At 36.9% G+C, this 18,625-nt stretch overlaps 1 protein-coding gene across 1 annotated transcript; it reads left to right on the forward strand.

The window, feature by feature from the left end:
- Window positions 1–10,935: 10,935 nt before the first annotated feature.
- LOC145060268 (uncharacterized) lies at window positions 10,936–12,218 on the forward strand. Its single transcript, XM_079007963.1, has 2 exons — window positions 10,936–11,336; window positions 11,561–12,218. Exons 1-2 carry the CDS (start codon window positions 10,936–10,938, stop codon window positions 12,216–12,218), a joined length of 1,059 nt encoding a protein of 352 aa, XP_078864089.1.
- The last annotated feature ends 6,407 nt before the right edge of the window (window positions 12,219–18,625 follow it).

The following is an 18,625-nucleotide window of genomic DNA, read 5'->3' on the forward strand; positions in this document are numbered from 1 at the left end:
TCTTCATTTAACACCACTTAATTGTCAATTCCCACAACAAGTTGTGAAACACTTATCAAGTTATGTTGAAGACCTTCGACATAAGCTACCCTATTCATTGTGAATTTCCCATTTGTTACTTTTCTATATTTCGATAATCATGGAGATTTTCCTTTCTTCCAGTCATGTGACGAGAACTACCACTATCAATATACCATATTTCATCATATTGCTCATCACAAAAAACCTACAATCAGTGGAAGAATTTAGGTCCCCAAGTTTTTTTGGGTCCTTGGTTATTAGATTGAAAAGCATTGTGAAAAGAAGATCCTAGAATCTAATTACGAACTTCAGAATTTAGACTATCAATTACATCAACTTCGGTAGCTAAAGGCATCGAAATGTAATCATCCATCGATTTAGAGTTTTCACTGACTTTTCCTTTTGCTTCTTAGTTCATTTCTCTTTAAAATTTGCTTTCGGAATAGCTCTCAATTGTTTAGCTGAAGGATTCGATTCCTTGGATGAAGGAAGTCCCTTCGAAGATTCATTTAGATACTTTTTCATAAGCCTCTTTGATTTGTTATTGAGAAAATTTCCCAGATTGAAATGATTTCCTTTTTCCTTCGAGCTAATGGTTAATGTTTTTCACATCAGATTTTCCTTTGACAGACGAAACTTTGGAAACTTGTTTCATAGGATAATTGGGAAAATTTGGTTGTTTTGGTGTGAAATTCACATTTCTTGTAGAATTAACTTTATCAAACTTTTGAGTTGAAAACATCGGTTTCATTTGATAAGAAAAATGATTTTGAACATTCTTTTGCTTATTTAAAAATTGGTTTTGGCTTGAAAAATGATTTTGTGAAAACCTTGTTTGTTGATTTGAATTGTATTTCCTTGTTAATTGGTGATTTGTAAACTTATTTGCATTGGATGTTTGTCCTTTTGTTTGACTTATGTGATTTATGTGTTTATGTACTAGGATGATATGTGGTAGTAATACGAGTGAAATAGTCCCCGTATATGCTAGGCAGTTACCAGTTGAAAGAGACTGAAGGGGGTAGGTCAGCACCCTGATATGCAAGGCGTTTACCGGTTGAAAGAGATCAAAGGGGTAGGCCAGCACCCGAATATGCTAGGTAGTATGTTATTGTATGTTATGTGGTATGATGGGGGAACTCACTAAGTTTTATGCTTACAGTTTTCTGTTTAGGTTTTAGGTAATTATTCTTTGAAAGGAGAGGATTCAACATGATTGCAGCGCATAACAACAGGATTTCCGCACATGAGATCTTTGGGAGTTATACTATGATGTTGTTTTATCATGACACGTTTTGATTATTGATACGTTGGTTTTGATATGAGTTGATACTATGGATGTTTTCAAAAAATGGTTTTGTAATTAGTAAATTAAAATTTAAATTTTTGGTCTTGAATTTTGGGATGTTATATATGATCACCCCAATAGGAAAGCTTACTCCTTGGCACAATGATCCTATAAGTCAAAGCCTTATTCCAAACCTGACCATCACATGGTTAATGCCCTTGAAGATGAGGGGGAGGAAGAAGATTTCCCTAAAATTACTGACTATTGTTTTTCTCTGGACATTTTAGGTATAATATTCGCCATGCAGGATCTTGGAGACAAAGCCAGATGGCCAGAAAAGGAGAAAAATCCACTACTTGGAAGGACAAGTCCAAATGGTGTGCATATCTTTAGGACTTTGGTCACGTCATAGAGGATTGAATAGCCCTCAGAAAGGAAATCAGCTACCTCCTTGGAAAAGGCTACCTCAAAGAAATCCTTAGGAGAAGAAAGGAAAAATCCAAAGAAAAAGACCAGGATCCTCAGAAGAACCTCAAAAGACTAGGATCCCCATTGGTAGACGCCAAGGTGATCAATATGATCTCTGGAGGATCTAACATTTGTAGTACCTCCTAGTCTGCGGTAAAAAGGCACGCCAAAGTATCCGAAACGGAGAAGGCGAATGGACCACGAATGAACATAATGATCACTAACCAAAAGGAGGTCACCTTTGACGAAGCGGATAGACAGGATGTCCAAGATCCTCACCACGATGGACAAGTGATTACCCTCTACATTGCTAACCACTTCGTCAGAATATCCTCATCGATGGAGGATTCTCAGTTAACATCATACACCGAGATGCATTAAAAAGAGTTAGCATCCCACAGTCTGAGATTGTTGCAAGATCCTCCGTAATAATTGGCTTCAGTATAGAAACTAAACACCATCGGCGAGATAAAGCTACCAAACTACACAGAGGAGGTAAATTCTCTACAAAGTTTTTGTGTGATTGACACATTATCTTCTTATGATGTCATATTAGGTAGACCTTGGTTCCATGAAATGAAGGTCGTTCCATCAATGTATCATCAATGCGTAAAGCTGCCCACCCTATAGGGGATTGAAGATAATAAGAGACCAACAAGAATCCAAGGAATGCTACAAGACTTCAATAAAGTCCTCAAAATACCACGACAAGCATAACTATTAAGGCAGAGGGCACGAGGTGTGCTGGAAGCAATATAGTATGACATAAAAGAAGTGCCCCTGAACCTTGAGGATATTGAAGCTAAAGTTCTCATAGGATCCTCAAGTTTGAACAAGTCGAACAACATCTCATAAAGTTCCTCAAGGCTAAAAGAAAAATGTTTGCATGGAGACATGAGGATATGATAGGTGTTGACAAAACATAATAACCCATAAACTTAACATTAGCCCATCTTACAGGCCAATACACCAAAAGAGAAGTAAATATAACCTCGAAAGAAACCAAGTGATACAAGATGAAGTAGAAAAACTTCCCAAAATTGGCATGATCAAGGAGGTGAAGTTCCCAAGATGGATAGCTAATGTTCTTGTGGTACAAAAGAAGAACAGTAAATTGAGAGTGTGTGTGGACTATACGGATCTTAATAAGGCATGTCCCAAGGATCATTTCCTTTTACCACACATAGACTCCATGATAGACGCAACTGTTGGATTAGTGTCTAAGTCCATAACTATTTTGGTATGTACTTGACCCGATTATGAGCATGGTCCTTTTGGGTTGCCTTCACCATAGCAATATGTAGGATGAATTAAGGAGAGAGAGGTTTAAATATGATTTATTAATATATTATGAGAATAATATATTAAACGAGAAATCATATTGTTTAATTAATATTAGTCAAGAATTAATTAAGAATTAATTTTGTGGCTAAAAGAGATTAATTAAATTTAGGGGACTGGACTGCAGTTATTGGATAATTGAGTTATTGGGCTAAGGAATGCTAAAGGAGTAGGGGTGAACGAAATTATGATGGAAGCCCATCATATTTTCGTCCATGGCCTTATCCAGAACATTCCATGGGCTGCTTAGAGTTTAAGCTGTCCATTAGGGTTTTGACTGAAACCCTAGCAACCCACACAAGTATATAAAGGACCCCTTAGGCCCCAAAAACGTGGAAAACTGATTTTCTAGGGTTTCTAGTCGTTTTTGGGCAGCTTCTTTCCTTCTCCTCTTCATCCAAGTTGTATATGGTGTTTGTGACTCCATTAGAGGTGCAGCACTTGAGGCACTAAGCTTTTGAAGCCAATCCAAGCAAGGAATTGATTGTTATTGCTATATAACAATCAAAGGTAATTCTCTAAACCCTAATTCAGTTTATAACATGTTAGATCTAAGTTTATTAGTCTTGGATTCAAAGCATGTACAATAGAGAAACCTAGATCCAAGCATTAGGGTTTGTATGAGCACATATGGTTGTTTCTTATGCCTAAAACTCATCAGTGGTATCAGAGCCTTGATTGGTTTCAGTTGTATGTGATGCTTAACTGTTTTGTTTGCTTAAGAACGAGTTTTTTGCCTCTGCCCGACACAACTCAGCGAGTCAGTATCTGGACTCGGCGAGTTGGCCCTACTCGGCGAGTCCAGGTCTGACTCGGCGAGTCAGTGTGTCAGGCAGAGGGTATTTTGGGATTTAGCTGCTGTTTTGACTTGGATTTGATGCTTAAATTATATGTTTATCCTTGCCAAAACAATAGATAATTTCAAATCTTTTAAATAATGGTTGTTTATGTGATAAATATGGATTATTTAAAGTTATTTGGTAATTATCTAATGACTAAAATAAGATTAGGTCAAATGTAGATAATTATGAAATTAATTGTTTAATTTGAATTATTTGTTATTTGATCCCTAATGTTTTGAAATGTTTCAAAACTTGCCCTCAAGTTTTGGAATTTAAAAGTTGATTATAAGTTTAATTTTGAAATGTCAAATTCTAAAACCCTAGTAATTTGAAAAGTTCGAATCACACCCTTATGGTTTTGTTAATTAATTAAAGTGTATAATTAAAAGTGATTTAATAAACCCATAAAGTTTTTGGTTTACATTTAATTAAATTAAAAGTATAATTTACTAAGTTAAACCACCTAGTATTTTAAAAGTGTAAAATACACCCTATACTATATATAACATTAAAAGTCTAGTATTATATATGAGTAAACAGTCAGTCTTACCGTTAGTAGGCCTCATTCACGAAGCTGGTCTATAAGGGGTGTTTAAGGAAATTGCCTATAAAATGGCGATTGAATGGGTATCCACTCTTACCCACCGCACTCTTGACTAGTGGAGGGTCGTTAGCCGAACTGGTAGGATAGGACAGAAACCTTCCATTATAAGTATAATGAAGTACAAAGTAACTAAATGCTTTTTCAAATTCCCAAATCATAGTTACTTTAGGAAAAATGTGAAATTGTATGCTAATCCATAGAATTACACTTCGTACCCCTGTCAAACGTTAGTGGAGCGTGTGTGGTTAACCAACACACTAATTTGGGGATGACATTGGTAGCGAAGGGTGACTCGATGTTTTTCATAGATCAATGGAGCGTATGTGGCTAACCGGCACATTGATTAGGTGATAGTAGCATTAGGTGCACCACGTGATTCGTATGGTTATTCACACCTTGTTTGTGATCCTCGGCATCCCAGTCACAAATAGTAGGGCATAATCGAGATTAAACATGCCATTGAAAAGTTCAATGAATCTCAAAAGATCTATGAGTTTCAATTCATTTAAAACTTAATCTTCCTTTTCGTTTTTCATGGTGGAAATTGGTAAATCGTCATTTACGTACCTTCAAATATTTTGCAACTAGATTACGGCATCCCTTTTCTAGGTTGTAGAATATTGTGTTGGATCCTAGCTTGATGTTTCATTTGGGTGTTACATCAAGAATTCTACTCAACATAACTTGAATTCTCTCCTGTTTTGTAGATGTCTGAATCTTACAATGGTCTTCCCAAATCCTTTGGAACAAGCTTTCCAAATGAAGATGACGTTCCGAGATACGATCAAGGATATGAGAGTCATGCTTCACTTCCTCCACCTCCTTCAATCGTTCTCCCTGACCCACAAGTTCAAAGGCTTGAAAAGTTCAAGCTCACTCAAGCCCTTTTGGCAAGTGAACACGAAGATGGGAAACCTGCGTGTGCACACGTCTTAGGGATGAAGTCACACATTGATAGGTTAAGCATGTTGGGTGTCGAGATTTCATGCGAGTTGGCTGCTGACTGGGTTCTTTAGTCACTTTCTGAATCATATAGTGAGTTCGTTAGAGAGTACTATATGATGGATCACGACTTGACCCTCATTAATCTCACCTATTTGCTTATAGCTGCTGAATCAGCAATGATTTGGCGTGCTGGTCAAGCAAACTTGTCTCGTGAATCAAACTCCCAAACTTCAATGGACACTGGCAACATTGGAAGTGCAGAAAGAACAAAGTCTGTGATTGTCGATGTGCTGTGCCAAAGGAGTCCATTTCCTTTTATTGCCAGGAGAAGGGGCATTGGAGACGAAGCTGCCCAAACTACTTGAGAGATCTAAGAGATGGGAGAGTCAAGACGTATGGCTCTGCTTCAGGTAAAATCCATTATCTAACTCTTTTGAGTTCCTATTCTAGATTCTTAATACATGATGTGATAAGATTACATTTTGATGTTTTGTAGGATCGAAGAAAAGAGAGGAAGCTTGAGGGAAGAAATGAGCTAAATCTAATCATGAAGAAATGGATTTTGATCGCATTACTTGAAGAATGGATTCTTGAGCTACTACTTGGAGTTAGAATAGATTGTTAAGAAATATGTAATAACATAGTTTTTCAATTGAATTGCACTCTAAGGACAAATTTTTTCTGCAATAAAATGAATTTTGATTTTATCTTATTTATTTATCCTTGTGATGGCATGTATGAAAAAATTGATGTTGGAATATTTCTATTATTAGCAACAATGGATTTGATTCTTAATTATGTTATTTGTGGACATATCAAAAGTTTACCAAATAGGGCGAGTTTCTCATCACCCAAGTTTCAATTGGACAGAAACTTGGAATCATGCAACGTGTATTGTATGATGAATGAAAAACTTTCACATTTGGGAAATTTAGACTAATTCTTTGACAAAGTGTCAATTGAAGGACTAGGAGATCGAGTACACTAGGTCGTACGTTTATCAAGTCTACCACAAGAGTGGCAAAGATATTCGTCATGATTTACTAAAGTTTAGTAAATATGGTTATACTTATAAGATTAAGTATAACTCTGAGTTGACTGAAATAGTTTCAATCAATAGCAGAACGAATAAGAAGAATCAAGAAGGCAAAAGATAAAAGTTTCTCCATTCTAAGAAGAAGGGAGAGTACCTTTTATTGTATTTTATGATGAAGTCTTAATGATTAAGAACCATATCTCAATTGATCCTCTAAGTGAGTCTTAGTGCATTTGCATGTCTAAGAAGAGGAATCGAGAATTGTAGAAATGGTTAAATCAAAGAGTCAATCATACTTCATTCCAATATCAAGTCTTAGAGTCATACTCCAAGATTGTGACATTGAGTGACAAGTCTGAAGTAGGTTTATAACACTCATCAAATGTGGAATTTGGAAAAGTTTTCTTATTTTTGCACATTAGAAATTGGTAAGTTGTGATGTCTTGGATAAGACAAAGACCAACTAGGACCAATTTGTGAAGTGTTTTGTCTTGATAAGAACTACACTAACTCTTGAATATTTGCTTTGTCAAGAAATGTTTCTTGACAAGAGAATCTTATATGTCAAGGAGTCAGTGGAGTCTTAATGGTCTTGAAAGGTTTCAAGAACAAATCAAGAATATACCTTATCGATCATCACTAGCACACGACTTGAGGTTTACAACCTGTCATGCTGACATTATTTTGTTTTTGTGCCATTCCAATTGAGTTAATTGCGTATGTGAGTTCTATGAGTTCTCATTTGAATGCATACTAGAGACTTAGTCGATGGAAAGTACATTGATATGTAAGGACAAGTTACTAAACTACTTGGAAGACATGGTGGGCACTCGTGTTACCATAAGGCAAGAAATCAAGATTAAGAAAGTTCAGTCCATATGAGTTTGGATTTGTCGCAAACCTTGGTTTTGGCAAATTCACATGGATAGGAACTCATACACCATAAAATCTAAGTGTCATAAGATTCCCTCCTTCATGAAAATGACTGTGAGGAAATGCTTTCACTAAAAGAGATTTTAAGAAGATAGCGATTGTGAAAATTGTATTCTCAAAATTCGATTATGGTTACGGCATCCCTTTCCATAGTTCGAATTATGAGATTTGGCAATTAGTTTCAACATATGGAACTTAGTAACATAAGTTTTGAATTGTTTAAACACACATATGAGTTATCTAAGACAAAGGTGTATAAGGTTAAGATGCCTAGATAAAGGCTTATCGAAGCATCTGGTATTAGAAATATGAATTTCAGAAATTCAATAGGCATTGTTTTCTGAAAGTTCATTTGTTTTCTGAATACATGTCAAAGCTAGTGGGAGCATAAGTGTTATGCTTATATGGTAATAATCATCATGATAGTGGGAGCATAAGTGTTATTATTATGGCGAGTATTGCAAGTTAGCAATATTAATTATAGAAAAACAAAGATTCAATTTGCAAAGTTGCATGGGTTGAAAAGTTGTTTTAATATAATTAACGGAGAGAATATTATACTTCGTTTCAAAATCTAAAGCTTAGATTGAGAAATTTTAATATTTTCAGTCAAAGGATACATTGTGTGTTCTTAAAATTTGATTATGATTACGGCATCCCTCTTCATAGTTCGAATTGTGAGAACATGACACATAAAATATTATGACAAAAGATTGGTAAAGTATCATATCTTTATGTAATACATTATGCATCGTGTCCCATATGCTTCGGGTATAGGATCGATTGCAAATACTATAATATTTTACCATTCTAAAATTTTCTAAATGTCTAGCGCATTAAGAGGGAAAAAGGACTAGAATTGGTTTTGACTAAAATAATTAAACAACTGTCAAAGGATGATCCAAAGTTCGCTGAGGATTGGTCGCTTGTGATTAGTTGGAAGTATGGTATTGGATGGACCATATCGACATTATTATGAATAGATAAGATTCTGTTAAGAATGAGTTGTCATATGGCAAATGTGGAAATGTTTCCATATTGGGAGTTGGATATTGAGATTCTATGCCTAGATTAGAAACTTTTATGCAGGAAGGATGTTCAAATGAATGTACTTTGAATGTGAGACTTCACGTCTATGGAATTGTCTTGTAACAATGTCCGATAGAGTACTTCATAATTTCATTAGCCAAGTCTTGGTGACTTTTGTGCTATGAATTTATGAAAGGATCGTTGCATAAGATGTTAGAATCTAGCATATTCTAATAGTAGCAAAGAACCTTGTGTTCTTACACTAATGATAAGGATTAGGAATTGTGAAATGAGCATCATTGAAAAGGTTTTTCAATTGATCTATTTCACAAAGTAAGGACCATAGGAAACATAGTGTGCATGCTTTATGCATGGGACAGCTATTGTTGTAATTTAAGTAATAAGTTGATTTTCTGAAATAGTAAACGATATAAATGAGAAATCAATATGGTGGTTAAATAGAAGTGTTTTATTTACTCTCACAAGTTTGAGGCCATATAGGATTAAGTATTATTGTTATGTTTCAATTTGCATGTTTTGACTTCCATAATAACTAGGTTATTCAAACACCCACAGTCGGTCACACATTGGGAGTATGTATGAATAAAGACTGTCATGAATCTGTCTGTAGATTGTCTGAAGTGTTTAGACACAGCACAAGTTTGCTGCAGAGTTCATGAGTGCTTTGATAAGATTAGAGTATTGGATTAAACCCACGCTCACTTGGATCACTTCATAGATTTATCACGAGTGATTAGTGAGACGATAATATTGTATATTCTTGAAACCGAGACATGTGAGTTGTTATTTGTTGGTCGGTTACACATTGATAATAAGTAAACGCACCAATAACTTGGTGTTATAAAACTTATTGTTGTGTGTGATTCGATCAGTAAATGCAAGCGAGCATTTGAGTCGAAGTTTATCCATTCCTTTTATCCAAAGTGGGATAAAAGTGATATCTGTGGGCCTCTCGATGATTTAGTGATGACACCTAAGCGCTTGGCCAAGCCGGGACTAAGTTGATGTGTTCAATTGTAGTCTGTTATCAGTCGGCATAAATCGGAAGTCGGGAAACAGTATAGAGAGAATGATTGAAATTCGTGTCTTTTGTCTATACGATATCTTGAGAATGGAGGAATCTATAATCCCTTATCTAGAGGACACGCTATCTGATAAGATCAGAGTTGACAGCGGCTTTTGAAAGCTACGATTGCTGATCAGGTTCTGAAGTCATACGGAAAATAGTTATTAGACTTATCCAAGTGGGAGACTGTTGGATTAGTGTCTAAGTCCATAACTATTTTGGTATGTACTTGACCCGATTATGAGCATGGTCCTTTTGGGTTGCCTTCACCATAGCAATATGTAGGATGAATTAAGGAGAGAGAGGTTTAAATATGATTTATTAATATATTATGAGAATAATATATTAAAGGGGAAATCATATTGTTTAATTAATATTAGTCAAGAATTAATTTTGTGGCTAAAAGAGATTAATTAAATTTAGGGGACTGGACTGCAATTATTGGATAATTGAGTTATTGGGCTAAGGAATGCTAAAGGAGTAGGGGGTGAACGAAATTATGATGGAAGCCCATCATATTTTCGTCCATGGCCTTATCCAGAACGTTCCATGGGCTGCTTAGAGTTTAAGTTGTCCATTAGGGTTTTGACTGAAACCCTAGCAACCTACACAAGTATATAAAGGACCCCTTAGGCCCCAAAAACGTGGACAACTGATTCTCTAGGGTTTCTAGTCGTTTTTGGGCAGCCTCTTTCCTTCTCCTCTTCATCCAAGTTGTATATGGTGTTTATGACTCCATTAGAGGTGCAGCACTTGAGGCACTAAGCTTTTAAAGCCAATCCAAGCAAGGAATTGATTGCTATTGCTATATAACAATCAAAGGTAATTCTCTAAACCCTAATTCAGTTTATAACATGTTAGATCTAAGTTTATTAGTCTTGGATTCAAAGCACGTACAATAGAGAAACCTAGATCCAAGCATTAGGGTTTGTATGAGCACATAGGATTGTTTCTTATGCCTAAAACCCATCAGCAACATCGGGTAACGAATTGCTGACGTTCATGGACGCATCAGCAAGATTCCAACAAATCAAAATGGAACCCTCTTACCAAGAGGACATAACATTCATAAACCAACATGTGTCTATTGTTACACTGCCATGCCATTTGGTCTGAAAAATGCGGGCTCAACATACCAAAGGTTGGTGAATAAGATGTTCAAGGAGAAGCTGGGGGACATAATGGAGGTCAACAACGATGACATGGTAGTCAAATCCAAAAAAAGATGAGGATCACCTCAAGGATCTCGAGGAAGCCTTCGACATCCTAGACCAATATAACATGAAGTTGGATCCCTCCAAGTGCCACTTTGGGATGAGATCGAGAAAGTTCCTGGGATACATGGTTACCAAAAGAGGAATCGAAGCAAGACAAAAACAAATGAAGGCCATCCTTGATCTGAAATCACCTCCCTCGATAAAGGATATCCAAAGATTAACAGGAAGAGTGGCAGCCCTAAACAGGTTCATCTCAAGATCCCCAGAAAGATGCAAGCCTTTCTACGACATCTTAAAGAAAAACAAAATATTCAAGTGGACCCAGGAACACGAAGATGCTTACCAAGAGCTTAAAAAACATTTAAGCTCGCCACCTCTATCGGTAAAACTACTAGATGGGGAACCAATCCTTCTTTACCTATCAGTATCCTTAAGCGCAGTAAGCGTTGTACAAGCCAAGGATCTCGATGGGAACGAACATCCCATATACTATGTAAGTAAAAATATCCTGGATCTTGAGACCAGGTACTCTCATCTTGAAAAAAATATAGTTGCATTAGTAGCTGCTTCGACTAAATTAATACATTATTTTGAAACACACCCTATAATTAGAAGAACTAACTATCCGATCAAGAATGTCATGAGAAAACCAGAAATGTAAGGAAGAATGGCGAAATGGTCTGTGAAGTTAAGCACGTATGACATAAAGTATGAACTGAGATCCACCATAAAGTCCCAAACATTGGCAGATTTATGGCAAAATTTAGTGATGATCTAAGAGCTAAAGTCAAAATAGAAGCCAAACAACTTGTAGAAGAGGAAAACATGGGAAGATGGATTCTATTCACAGATGGAATATCGAACCAAAGAGGAACTGGCTTGGGGATCATACTAAAATCGCTACATGGGGACATCCTACCCCATGTACTCCGCTGTGAATTCAATGCAACCAACAATGAAGTAGAATACGAAGCGCTAATCATGGGAATACACTTAGTCAAGGATCTTCAAATCAAGGATCCTCATGTATTCATCGAATCTTTGCTACTAACTAATCATTTTAATGGATCCTATGTAGTGAAAGGAGAGAAGCTAGTTCTATATCTCCAAATCCTTAAAAACCTGGCCTCAAAATTCAAAACATTTACCCTAAACCAGGTTCCTAGAGAAGACAATGCTGAAGCTGATGCTTTGGCCAATCTAGGATCTTCCTTAAGGATCCCCTTGGAGAACAAGATCCCTATAGCCTACGTATTGACCCCGAAAATCGAGGATCCCATTGAGGGACTAAGAAACCCCAACGATCATGAGGAGACTGTCGACGTTGCCGCGATCGAGGATCCCGACTCAACGACCCAACATCAGGATCCTAACATCCAAGATCCTTCTCCGACCTTAGGATCCTAGATTAAACCCATCATGCAATACCTCAAAAAAGGCACCGTCCCAAAGGAAAAGAAAAGCGAGAGAGAATTTAGAACAAGGAGGTCGAAGTTTGTTATAATCCAAGGTAAGTTGTATAAAAAATTTGCAACAGGACCATACCTCAGGTGTTTAGAAGATCATGAAGTTGTAGAAGTCCTAAAGGACATCCACGAAGGGGACTATGGCAACCATACTGCGGGCAGATCCTTATGTTCCAAGGTATTAAGGAAAGGATAGTACTAGCCGACAATGAATAAAGACTCATTCCTCCATGCACAGAAATGTGACGCTTGTCAAAGACATAGAAACATCTTGCACCAACCACCCGAACCTCTACATCCTCTTAATTCCCCTTGGAAATTTATGACATGGGGAATGGACATAGTGGGTAAACTTCCAGTAGCCCTTAGAGGAAATGTATTCATGCTAGTAATGGATGACTATTTTTCAAAGTGGATAGAAGTTGAAGCCTACGTCCAAGTAAGAGACAATGAGGGGGTCTCCTTCATCAGACGTAACATCTTAACCACATTCAGGATCCGTGTTGAGATTATATGCGACAATGGATCCCGATTCATATGCATAAGAACGAGGGACTTTTGCACATGTTGGGGAATCAAAATGGTGATGTCTACTCCTGTCCACCTTTAAGCCAATGGCCAAGCGGAATCCAGCAACAAAATTATAGTAAAAAACTTAAAGAAAAGGTTGGATGAGAAGAAAGGAAGATGGGTTGAAGAACATCCTTTCGTATTATGGGTATATAGAACCACTTCCAAGGTAGCTACCAGCTAAACCGCATACTCATTAGTGTTTGGCACGGAAGTGATGATCCCCAATGAAGTGGTGATCCCCACAACAAGATACCTACTCCAAAACCAAAAGCAAAACAATAGGATCCTGGCCCAAGATCTCGACACCATATATGAACTTAGGGATCTTGCCAAGATCCGTATTGTTGCTCATCAATAAAAGACCACCAGGGAATACAATAAAAACATGAGGATAAGGAGATTCCAAGTATGATACTTGCTACTAAGAAAAACATTCCAAAATACCAAGCATCTTGGTTCAGGTAAACTAGCTCCTAAGTAGGAGGGGTCATACCTCATAGATGTTGAAGCAAGAAAGGGGGCATATGGGTTAGCTATCTGGGATGGAGATATTTTACCAAGATCCTGGAATGTGATACATCTCAAATCTTATTTTATGTAAGTACGATCGCTCATTTCTTGATACACTCAAGGTACGCGTGCTATTTACCCTATAATGGCATCGGAGGCGCGTTAGCCGACCTAACACCCACCCTTAGCTCACATTTATTGCATGTTGGAACTAAAGGATCCGGACACTCTAGGATGCTATCCTTTAAGGATCCTGACATCTAAGGATCCTGACATCTAAGGATCCTGACATTTAAGGATCCCGACTTCCCCGGATCCTGACCTTTAGGGATTATGACCTCTATGAATTTTTACAGGTATCTCTTCATAGATCTTGATGTCCAAAGGGAAACTGGTATGCAAGGATCCCATAACTGGAACTATCCTACAACTCACAGTATGAATCTCCCAAGAATAGAGACTGATTACCTTGCCTACGAATAATGGTACTCAATTCCCTCTAAGGGTTAATGAATTAATAACCTCTTTCGCATGAGTTAAGATTTATACACCTCGCATAAGTGCATGGTATCCAACTATGGGATGTGGATGAGGGGATCATTTCATGCTTTAGTGACTTGGAAACCCTCTCATTTATGAACATAAGTTGATATCCTAAAGTTTGAACCTAAGTTTATAGTAATAACTTGTTATCTTAAGTTGGGATCGTCTCCATAAAACTCCTAGTATTTATAACATTAACGTGTTATCTTAAGTTGGAATCTTCCCAAGAAAACTCCTAAGGTCTATCACATTTACATGTTATCTCAAGTTGGGATCTTCCCCAAAAAACTCCTAAGGTTTATAACATTGACATGTTATCTAAAGTTGGTATCTTCCCTAGAAAATTCCTACGATTTATAACATTTACATGTTATCTCAAATAGGGATCTTCCCCAGGAAAATCCTAAGATTTATAACATTTACATGTTATCTTAAGTTAAGGATCCCTCCTGAAATTTGAAGACCGAGGTTCCTTCGTAACAAACTTCTAAAATAAATACCACTTTATGCATCAAGGTCATACGAAGACAAGGAGTTCATGACTTCAAACTTTTCCTAAGATCACCAGGTTTCATCTACCCCTATTTTTGAAAAACTCTAGGTAAAATCTAAGGATCCTAAATTTTTTAAGATCCCGAACAGTGATTATTTGGTTTCTAGAATTCAATTCTTTATGATTACAAGGCCTACTTATAGTTTCCTAAGAGAAGTTTTTGATTTAGGATTGTTTGCTGGAACTAAGCATTTCAGGATCCAAGTAATCCAAGGATTCTAGTATTATAGCAATTATGCAAAACAATTAAAAGAAAATACAACCATTGCATTCAAAAAATGGGTGGCACATCTACCCACCAAAAGAGTTAATTGATTTACATCCCAAACAAATATAAAAAATATTTAGAAGAAATCTTCACAAGCCTAGATCTTAGCCTGGTCATCATCGCTGCGTCCTTCGTCTCCCCTCCTCCAGTCAGCTGCAATACAAAATCTTGAGTTGCGGTAGCAGGCTTGTCAATCAACTTGGCCAGTGCCTCACACCAATCGTTCACGTCCTAGGAACTTGCATTCTCTAGAACCTCCGCAGGACAAATCTTGGCCTCCCAAACAGCCACCACAACACCTTCCTTCGCGTCGGTGATCACCTCCTCCATCTCAAGCACATGCTCCTCCTTTATTTCAGACTTTTCCTTGCTAAGCAGCTCCACTCTCCTTAACATATCCTTGTTGGTCGCTTTCCACATCCTCTCCTATCCCTAACGGGATTGTTCAGCCATCTTTGATCGAACCCTTTGATCAGCGGAAACGTGATCAGAAACCTGAAATGGAGACATAGTGGATCAACAAAAAGTAGAATATAGGATGAGAATAAAACCAAAACTTATAGCTTGGGAGAAAGAGACCAACTTTTAGAGCACATCCTCAACTCCATGGTTCTCCAAGGATAGACCTGTAGACTCAACAGTTTTCCTTTTCCGGGATCCTAGAGTTTTCATTGTTAAGTCAGTGACCGATCTATTGGGAGAAAGAAAACACGAGCTATTCTCCTTTTTCAATGTTAGCTGATCCCTAGACATAGTTGTGACAAGATTAGCAAGTGTGAAGTGGGTGCTAACACGGCTAATCTTGGATCCTACATATAACAGAAAATTGTTCAAATCCTTCATCAGCAACTAAAAAAACAGGGATCCTTACCGGTCAACATGTGATAAGTAGCAGAAGAGCTTTCTTGAAGAGTGGCTTGTTCGAGTCAGAAGGATGTCTTGGCTTCAGATAAGGGAAATAACTTTTCATTCTCCTCTTCTAAATCTTGAGCGACGGGAACAAGCTCTTCAAATTTAAAAGCTGGAAAAAAGCAAACAAAATAAGAAGAAATGAATTCCAGGATCCTTATATTAGTATAATAAAATCCTACCCTTCTTAACTCAAGCATCCGGCAGGAGATCGCCACCAAGAACGGAGTCACATCTCACAAAAATGTATTTTTCTTTTCAAGCTCCGTCGTTGTGTTTGGTCTTCAACACAAGAGAAGATTTATGGATTTAGACTTTCAGAAGAAATCAAGAATTTCCTACGGTCAAAAGATCATACATACATGCCAGTTCAGAAAGACCTATATCATGGTCTTTTGACTGGTTCACTTGGTTGATCTAATATAGGATCCTCCAAATGATCAGCATAGCCTAAATATCTAAAATCCCATGAAAGATCTAGTATGCTCAAGGATCATATTAAAATGATATTGCTAAATAACATATGATCATGAGGGTCACACTAACAACAACTTGATACAAATGATTATTTATAAGAAAATAATTTCAATAAATATTCATAAACTCCTATAATAATAATTGGGAAAATATTTTGTTTCAATGAAATATTTATTTTACAATACAAGTAACAAATTATTTCATATGGTATGAATATAATATGTCATGTACATCTTTTTGGACCTAATAAACCTTTTGACTTTTCGCAAAAAGAACAAGTTTATGTTTTATAAACTTTGAGTTTATAAAATATAAATTATTGACTTGTCTTTTCTTCTTGGAAACATGAGATGAAAAGAAAAAACATTCGCATTGGTATAATACAAAAGAATCAAGCCTAGCAAGATGTTTTCATGACATAAGGGACAAAGTTGTCTAATGGTTAGTAACTCTTGGACCATAATTCCATTCTAAATAAGAGGTGAGTGCTCTCCTTTTTCTTTACTCCACTCTCCTTGGTCGTGAGCTCTTACTTCTTCCCCATCTTCTCTCTAAAGTCTTGAACTTTAAAGAATTTTTGTTGCTTGCATTCTCTCTTTAATTCATAATCTTGTTCTGGCTTAAAAGCTTTAGAGTTGAAACTAGCATTACATCAAGTTGGCACATTGTTGGTGTCTCAAGGGTTCATCCTCACTCCATTAACTTCCAAGGTTCCCTTAGAGGACTCAAAGTGCATCAAAGGTTGTTACGACTTCTTCCTTATATGTTTGTGTTTTAAATCTTTCCTTTACTTGCAAGATGATCCATGGTGGGTGATAAAATGTTTATGCTAATTTATAAAACTCAAGTTTTCTGTTTGCCATTAGTTGTAGTTTTTGAAATTAATTTTTAAATAAAACCCAACATCCCAGTCACCTTAAAGAACTCAGAGACAATTCTAGGGAAAGCGTATTTCTAGGGAGAATGGATATTGGGGGAAGCATACCCAGGTAGGAGAAATAAAGTCAGGTATGAGAAATAAAGTCAGGTTGAATGAGATGATCAAAGGTACTATAAACGGCTTCAGAAGGAAAGGCTCTACTAAGTCTTAAAAATGTCTAAATTCGAACAAGGTTCGGTTGACCCAACCTTCTTTCGTAAGCGAGAAGGTAACCACCTTATGATAGTCCAAATTTATGTTGATGACATCATCTTTTGCTCCACGAATCCTAGCTTAACAGCTGAATTCAGAAAGTTGATAGAAACTAAATTTGAGATGAGCTCAATGGGTCCAATTAACTTTTTTCTTGGATTGAACATTAGACAGCGACCCGAAGGCATTTTATTAATCAGGAAGCATATACCAAGACTTTGCTAACCAAGTTGGGAATGATGGAAGACTCCAAAGTGAAAGTGCCTATGGCTTTTGGAACTAAACTCACACCATCATTGGAGAAACCAGCAGCTGGCATAACTCTTTATCGACAGATGATTGGGTCTCTAATGTATCTTACAACCAGTAGACCTGATATCATGTTCTCTATCTGTTAGTATGCGCGATTTCAAGCCAACCCACGAGAACCACATCTTCAAGCCGTGAAGAACATCTTTCGCTATCTGAAGCAAACCTCCTCTCTCGGTCTGTAGTGTCCAGCCAACTCAGGATTCTTCGTTCAGGCATTTTCAGATGCTGATCTAGGTGGCTGTGGATTGGATCGTAAAAGCACCATTGGAGGATGTCAATTTCTAGATGGTAAATTAGTTAGTTGTCAATCGAAGAAACAAACTTGTGTTTCACTATCCACTGCAGAAGCCGAATATATTGTTGTAGCATCCTGTACATCTCAAGTCGTATGGATACAAAGTCAATTCAGGGATTATGGGCTAAACATGAAGAAAATCCCGTTGTATTGTGACTCTGAAAGCGCAATTAGGATTTGTCACAACCCAGTGCAACATTCGAAGACCAAGCATATTGTCCTGAGGTACCACTTCATCAAAGATCACGTCGAAGATGATAACGTAGAAATTCACTTCGTCAGAACGACTGATCAACTGGCAGACATATTCACAAAGGCCTTACCTGAAGCAAGCTTCAATAAGATTCTACAAGGCCTAGGAAAGATGCAAGCCAAATCTGTACCGAAATCGCCTTCGCTTCCATAAAGGTAACAAGCGAAATAGAGCGAACCGAAATGAACCGAACATTCGGTCTATTTTGGGTTCGGTCTATATCAAGTGAAGTTCGACCATGAACCGAAATGAACCAAACGTTCGGTCTATTTTGGGTTCGGTCCTTCTGAACTCGTTCGTTTTTTTTATCAAGGCATTTCAACTGTTTTCTTATGTACACCTTTTTCATTACTTCTTTTATAAAATCCCAAAAAAAAATTCCTTTTCTCATAAAAATACTTATGAAATCCAAAAATATTTTTCTTTTTCGTTCAATTGGTCAATTCTCACAAAACACAAAAATATTTTATTTATTTTGTTTTTTTTATCTAATGTTTTTACTTTTGTCTAAGTATGATTCTCG

Source organism: Lactuca serriola, chromosome 6 (genome assembly GCF_051521515.1).
Source record: "Lactuca serriola cultivar US96UC23 chromosome 6, Lser_US96UC23_V15, whole genome shotgun sequence".
Lineage (NCBI taxonomy): Eukaryota > Viridiplantae > Streptophyta > Magnoliopsida > Asterales > Asteraceae > Lactuca > Lactuca serriola.

What these genes read in the sequence shown, in the direction of transcription:
- LOC145060268 (XM_079007963.1), top strand. Translation starts at nt 10,936, where the DNA reads ATGGTTACCAAAAGAGGAATCGAAGCAAGACAAAAACAAATGAAGGCC. An exon ending in ATCCTGGATCTTGAGACCAG is followed by an intron (nt 11,337 to 11,560) that starts GTACTCTCATCT and finishes AAACATTGGCAG; the next exon opens with ATTTATGGCAAAATTTAGTG.